Source organism: Diabrotica virgifera, chromosome 8 (assembly GCF_917563875.1).
Source record: "Diabrotica virgifera virgifera chromosome 8, PGI_DIABVI_V3a".
Lineage (NCBI taxonomy): Eukaryota > Metazoa > Arthropoda > Insecta > Coleoptera > Chrysomelidae > Diabrotica > Diabrotica virgifera.
The window spans coordinates 216,970,293-216,977,999 of NC_065450.1; the positions used below are offsets into that span (position 1 = coordinate 216,970,293).

The 7,707-nt window shown below is 28.5% G+C and overlaps 3 protein-coding genes across 3 annotated transcripts; 2 read left to right on the top strand and 1 right to left on the bottom strand.

Annotated features, from left to right (window-relative positions):
- The first annotated feature begins 203 nt into the window (after positions 1-203).
- Positions 204-1,430, top strand: LOC126890338 (uncharacterized). The gene has a single exon (XM_050659209.1). The coding sequence runs from the start codon at positions 204-206 to the stop codon at positions 1,428-1,430; it is 1,227 nt and encodes a 408-aa protein (XP_050515166.1).
- A 529-nt stretch (positions 1,431-1,959) lies between these two features.
- LOC126889587 (uncharacterized) lies at positions 1,960-3,414 on the bottom strand. Its single transcript, XM_050657993.1, has 2 exons — positions 3,067-3,414; positions 1,960-3,016 (listed from the first exon to the last, which is right to left on the bottom strand). The coding sequence occupies exons 1-2, from the start codon at positions 3,159-3,161 to the stop codon at positions 2,539-2,541; spliced, it is 573 nt and encodes a 190-aa protein (XP_050513950.1). The 5' UTR covers positions 3,162-3,414; the 3' UTR covers positions 1,960-2,538.
- A 1,088-nt stretch (positions 3,415-4,502) lies between these two features.
- Positions 4,503-6,317, top strand: LOC126890339 (uncharacterized). The gene has a single exon (XM_050659210.1). The coding sequence runs from the start codon at positions 4,503-4,505 to the stop codon at positions 6,315-6,317; it is 1,815 nt and encodes a 604-aa protein (XP_050515167.1).
- The last annotated feature ends 1,390 nt before the right edge of the window (positions 6,318-7,707 follow it).

Sequence of the window (7,707 nt, forward strand, 5' to 3'; positions counted from 1 at the left end):
TACAAACCATTAACACAGAAAAATATTTTATTCTTAATATCCTTAGGATTAAAAGTTAAAAATTACGAAACAGAAGCAGAATAAGAAAACGAAGAAGAAGAAGGAGAAGAAGCAAAGATTTTTGTGTCGCTGTAAATTATTTACTATTATCAAAGAATATTTTATAAAGTGTTTTTGTAGGTGTACAGTTACATACAAAAAAAATGAACGGTAGTATACTTAATGTCAATAAAACTGTACCTGTAGATGAATCTATAATTAACTCTGAATATCATACACACCTTCCATATTCAGCTACATCTTTAGACAATAATGATGAGATTAGAATACCAATTCAATCACAAAATATTTATACATATCCCAGCGAGAGTTATATAATTTTGGAGGGAAATTTGATATCACAAGAAAAAGGCCATTACAGTACGAAACTCAGTTTTATCAATAATGGATTTCTTCATTTATTTGAAGAATGTAGATATGAACTTGGAGGAACAATAATTGCGCGTTCTAGATTTCCTGGAATCACATCAACATTAAAAGGATATGCATCATTTACTCCCAATGATTGTATTAAAAATGCCAATTCTGGTTGGTCCATAACGGAGCATCCTAAAATTGTTGAACCGACAACGGGTTATTTTAACGTTTGCATTCCACTGAAACAAATTTTAGGCTTTGGAGAAGATTTTAAAAAAATTATTATTAATTTACAGCAGGAACTCGTATTGGTTCGCAGTCATACTGATTTTAACGCAACTATAACGACAGATGGTGCTACTGATACTCCAAAAGTTAAAATTACAAAAATTATGTGGAAAGTACCTCATATATCTGTTTCTGATGAACAAAAATTGGTATTATTACAACACTTGGAAATGCAAAATAATTTGGAAATTTCATTCAGAAATTGGTCTTTACAAAAGTTACCAGTTCTACCAAAAACAAAATCTTACGATTGGACCATCATGACAGTTAAACAAAGCGAAGTGCCTCGATACATGATTGTAGGTTTTCAGACAGATAGAGAAAATAGTAAAACACGAGATAATAGCGATTTTGATCATTGTAATTTGACTAATTTAAAAGTGTATTTGAATTCTGAGGTTTATCCATATGATAATTTAAATATTGATTTTAAAAAGAAACACTATGCCATTGCTTATGAAATGTATGCAAGGTTTCAAGAATCATATTATTTTCAAGGTAAAAGCGAACCTTGCTTATCCTTAACCAATTTCATACAAAAAGCACCGATATTCATCATAGATTGTAGTCACCAAAACGAAGCAGTAAAAGGTGGTGCTATAGATGTGCGATTAGAACTAGAATCATCAGAAAACTTTCCAGACAACACTTCAGTATACTGTTTAATAATTCATGATCGTACTGTTATCTACAATCCATTATCAAATTTAGTAAAAGTGCAATAATGTTTATTATAGATATCCAAGGTTTCCAATATAAAGACAGCGAGTTCTTTATTAAAGAAATATGTATATTTAATATATATACACGTGTGTGGCATCATACATTTGTCAATTATCCTGTGAGTTTGGATTGTTTTGCAGAAAAACATAAACACCATCTTCAGTGGATAACCGACAATATACATGGAATAAATTGGAATAGTTCACATCCCAATAATATTTCAATGGAAACTATTAGTGAGTACATTAAAAATATTATTGGAACCAATACAATTGTAGTCAAAGGAAGTCCGAAAAAGAAGACACTCCAAAAGTTTTTGTGTAATAAAATTATAGATATAGAAGCTACAATGAACTGTCCAAAATTATGTGTATTAAAACAAAATTCATGCAATATGTTAATCCATTGCAATGTACATACTATCAATACCTTAAGTTGTTCTCTAGAAATTGTAAATGTAATACATGATTGGTTAATGAATAAATTTATTACTAATATTGAAAATGTTACTTGTGACAAATAAAACTCATATTGTCAAAAAATTTTTTTTATTTTTTTTTCCTCATGTACAAAGCATAACGCAAAACAAAATATATATGTATAATATAGCTGCAATTATCATTATTATTATTCACAAATTGTTTCATCAGAATCATAATCGGACTCCTCTGGTTCAACTGGTAAGTTGAAGTTTCGAAAAAATGCATCTGTTACAATACTTGGGAGTACACGATGTGAGTGGTGATTAATAATCCTACTTAAATCGTTAGGGCTTAACGTTCGTGGATTTTTACAGACTGCCAGTAGTGTTATAAAAATATGTCTTATCATAGGTGCCTTTATAATCTCAACTGCTATTTTCTGAATTTTAGCTCGTTCTTCAGTTTCTGATGCATTTACCATTCTGCACTTGTTGGAAGTGTTTCCTCACAATATAATGAAGTTAAGTGAATTCTTAAGGAAAGTTTGCAGAAACAAAAAAAAATTTTACAATCTCCACACAGTACTGTACCTCTAAAACAAAAAAAAACCAAAAAATAAATTGCAGTTATATATATATATATATATATATATATATATATATATATATATATATATATTAATACAAAATTACTCCGTAGGAGGTATCAATGTGGTGGTGTAGTCATCGTCATCGTCGTCGCCGTAGTCATTTCTGGTCTCACTTATTGTCGCTCTTCTGGTATGATCTTCTTTATCATCATCATCATCTATAATGTGTTCATCAAATGACCACACTTGTGAATTTTGATCAAGATCAATGGACTCAACATGCTGTGTTACTCTCCTCTTCAATTTTTTCTTTAAAGGTTCCTTCTGAATTGATTTAATAGAAGTAGTAGTAGTAGGAGGAGGAGGAGGAAGAGCTTCTGTCTCCTCCTCTAAGTCAAAGTAATATCTCTTCATTGCTTTTTCAAACAATCCTATCTCATTAGAATCATTTATTTGCATACAGATATATTTTACTGGTAAGTTACCAAATTTTCTCGACAGCGTTGTGGACTTTGGGGTATATACTAAGTCTATTAAGATTCTATCATTCCGGAGAGATATGCTTCTTAAACCATATCTGAAATGGAATGCAAAAACTGATTGTTAAAAAAAAAAAAAAAAACATACCTGAATAGCTGCCTTATGACTACTAGAGCCATTTTCGTGGGGAAATTTAATCTATCTTCTATGGATACCAAAATTGTACATGGTACACCAGACATTTTATATATAGAAAAGAACAACAATAAACAATAAATAAAACAGTGACAATAAATGAGACCACGATGAATACACCAACAATGACAAAATGTTACCTCACTTAGTACTTATTTCAACCTGTTATTGGTATAATATCATATCCGTTTGCAGGCACCTGTATATATATCAAAATTTTATCTATTACCTACTAAAATACTACATAAAACATTTTTAATGAGATGCACTTATTGGAAAACAAAGCAATTATATTAGATATTTTTTTCTAATAAGTGCATTGCAAGAAAATGTTTTAATGAATAATTAAAATAATTGGTGTTTGTGACATTGTTGTTATCTAATGGTCATTAATTACAAATTGTTTTTTTGTTTAAGCATATCTATGCAATTCCACTTATTTTAAAATAATTAGGATCCAATTATTGTGAAATACCTTATTTTATTACTTTGTTGCTATCTATCTAATTGACAAGAAAAATGTTTTAATGAATAATTTTGCATATATATAATTAGAATCCAATTATTGTAAAAATACCTTATTTATTACTTTGTTGCTATCTATCTAATTGTGAAGAAAAATGTTTTAATGAATAATTAAAATAATGGTTATTTGCAACATTGTTGTTATCTAATGACCATGCATACCTACTTACAAATAATTACTATGCACAAACATGATCAAACAATCATTTACGTACTGCTTGTGGTTCATTTAGAATCGGTAGCTTCAGTGTAGCAGAAGTGCCAATGAGTTGTTAGTATTTTTGAAAATAATATAAAACATACCATGTCTTCACAAACTTTGGATACGTTTGTTTTGGATATGGTGAAGAAAGTGGAAAAAGTTGTAATGCTGTTACGAACAATTGAGGAGTTCAACAAGTGGATCAGATTTATCAAAATAAGTATAAATTTAGTTAAGAAAGCAATTCAAAATAAGTCTCACCATATTAAACATCGTAATAGAATTGAAACGGGTTTGGGTCTTTTAAATTATCACAAACACAATTTGAAACATCGAAAATTATTAAAACTACAGTCAAAAAAACAAAAATCTAAAAAAAAAACTAATAATAATTTAATATGGCGTGATTTAGAGTCAAGTTTTAATAAAAGAATCAAAACTGGTGTAATTAATAATTTAAATTTTAAAGATCCTAAAACATTTTTGAAAAAGGCATTTAGAAGTTTTTCTCTAAAAATTAAAGAGGCACTAAAACAAACACTTTTAAAACATTGAAGGAAATTTTCAAATATTACCTCTAAATAAAGAAAGATATATTTCCTTTACAAAATTTGTACAAGGTACTAAATGCAGTTTACGATTTATCGATTCCTATAGATTTATGTCTGAAAGTATCGATAAGCTTGCCTCCTATTTGACTACTTCTCAAAACAAAATTTTAAAATCGTTTTTCCCAAATGAAATCCAATTTAATTTGTTGACACGAAAAGGTGTTTTTCCTTATGAGTATTTAGATTCTTGGGAAAAACTTAAAGATGAAAATTTACCTCCTAAAAATGCTTTTTATAGCACTCTTACTAAAACACATATTAGTGATGATGATTACAATCATGCATGCAACATATGGACAGAATTTCATAATAATACGTTAAAAGATTTTTCGGAAATTTATCTAACTACAGACGTATTATTATTAGGTGATATTGTTGAAAATTTTCGGGAAACTTCTTTAAAAACATATGGCTTAGATCCTCTTCACTATTACACAGCTCCAGGATTATCATTTGATGCATGTCTTAATATTACTGGAGTAGAAATTGAGTTATTAGATGACATAGATAAAGTAATGTTTATCGAACGAGGTCTACGAGGAGGAATTTCACAAGTATCCAATAGATATGGCAAAGCAAATAACAAATATATGAGTAAAGACTATAATGAACAAGATCGTGATTCCTACTTAATATATTGGGATTTTGTAAATTTATATGGTACAATAATGTGTTTTTCTCTACCTTATGGAGGTTTTGAATGGATAGATCCTAATGTGATGCCAGATATTACAACCGTTGATAAAAACTCTGATATCGGATATATATTAGAATGTGACATTATTTATTCAAAAGAACTATTTAATATACACAAAGATTTACCCTTATGTCCTGAACATCTAATACCACCAAAATCAAAATCCAAAGTAACAAAATTATTAACAACTTTATTTGATAAAAAACACTATATAATTCATTACAGAGCTCTTCAACAAGCAGTAACACTAGGTTTAAAACTTGATAAAATTTACAGAGTCTTAAAATTCAATCAGGCACCTTGGGTGAAGAAATATGTTGATCTAAATACAGAACTTAGGAAAAAAAGTAAAAATGAATTTGAATCAAATAATTACAAAATGATGACAAATTCCTTCTTCGGTAAGACCTGTGAAAATGTACGTAAATACAAGGACTGTAAATTACTATCAAAGTGGGAAGGCCGTTATGGTGTTCGAAATTACATTTCAAAACCCAATTTTCATAGTCTATCTATTATTAATGAAAATCTTGTAGTTGTAGAAATGAAGCGAACACAAATAACATTTAATAAACCTCTTTTTATAGGTTTTTCTATTTTAGATTTATCTAAAGTTTGGTTGTACGACTTCCATTATAACTATACTAAAAACAAATTTGGAGATAACGCAAAACTCCTTTATTGTGACACTGACTCTTTAATTTATCATATTTTCGACGAAAATGTATATGAGCATATGAGGGCTGATATAAATAAGTTTGACACATCAAATTTTTCAGTAAATAATGCCTATAACATGCCACTATGTAATAAAAAAGTTTTAGGATTAATGAAAGATGAAAATGGTGGTCGAATTATGACTGAGTTTGTAGGTTTACGATCAAAAATGTATGCATTAAAAGTATTAAATGAAAAAGAAGAATATAGTATTAAAAAAGCTAAAGGCATAAAAAAAAGTGAATTAAAATCTATAACCTTTAAAGATTATTCTGATTGTCTATTTCATCACACAGTTACGAACGCTACCCAAAATCTTATCATTTCTAAAAAACATGAGGTTTACACAATTCAACAAAATAAAGTTGCCTTAAGACCTACTGATGATAAAAGAATAGTCAATTATTTTGAAACTGATACTCTCCCTTGGGGGTGGGAAGAAGAAGAATGAACTCCTCAATTGCCATTTTAGAAGACCTTCATACAAGAATACATCAAGATCCACACTAAAAAACGTAAAATATAAAAAAATTAATACAAAAAGAATCACTTTTAATTTTATATTTTTTTCTTGTTTTAGTTCATGCGAAGGCGCTACTACCCCCTCCAGTTCTCTCTCTCTTTAAAAGATATATACAGCTACAAGAGATTTTCAATTTCACTGTGTATTGAAGAGCCACAACAATGAAGATGTATTTTTTTTATTTATTATTTGCTATCGTTCTTGTTACACAAATTATTGGAGTTCCAGCATCCAAAACTGTGTTTGTTAATACTGAATACCAAATTGACGATGGTGACTTTATAGTTGCAGAAGTATATCACAATGAAATAATTTTAAATGAATATTTAGCGTTCAGTTCTGAAAATCCAGTACCAATGTATTCCTCAGTTACCTGTAAAGATGAGAAAGTAGGAAACTATTCCTGTGGTTTTACAATAGGATCAAATGACCATTATTATCCTATTGTTCCATTCAAAAGCCCAATCTTATGTGGACACTATAAACTTACACAATTTCAAAATAGACCTATCAGCTACAGAGATTATTTTTGGAAGAACGCCGAAAGCTTTTACAAACAAGCTGCTGCTCTGAAGATATCGAATCTATATAAATATACTACATTGAATGACATTTGTTTTGTATACCTATGAATTTAATAAAAAGAATAAAAAAAAAATTTCTTTTATTTCTTTCTTAGTCATACTTCTTACCTAAAACCAATCTCAGATAAAAAAACAATAGTATGAAATTTTTATTTTATTAAAATCACGAATCTATATAAATATACTACATTTGAATGACATTTTGTTCTGTATACCTATGAATTTAATAAAAGAATAACAAAATATGTCTTTTATTTCTTTCTTAGTCATACTTCTTACCTAAAACCAATCTCAGATAAAAAAAACAATAGTATGAAATTTTTATTTTATTAAAATCACGAATCTATATAAATATACTACATTTGAATGACATTTGTTTTGTATACCTATGAATTTAATAAAAAGAATAAAAAAAAAATTTCTTTTATTTCTTTCTTAGTCATACTTCTTACCTAAAACCAATCTCAGATAAAAAAACAATAGTATGAAATTTTTATTTTATTTTAAAATCACATACACACACAAAAGTAACATTTTTTGTTCTTTACTATTCTTAATCGACTTCATCTTCCTCCTCTTCTTCCTCTTCACTAAAAAACCCTTCATCTGGCATTAGAGCATTACAATATTGACCATATCCTAAATCAGTTATGTCCTCACATAATGTATTCAGATTAATACCATTGCTCAGGAACGCAGCACAAACACCTACCGCTTCATCATAATCACATGCT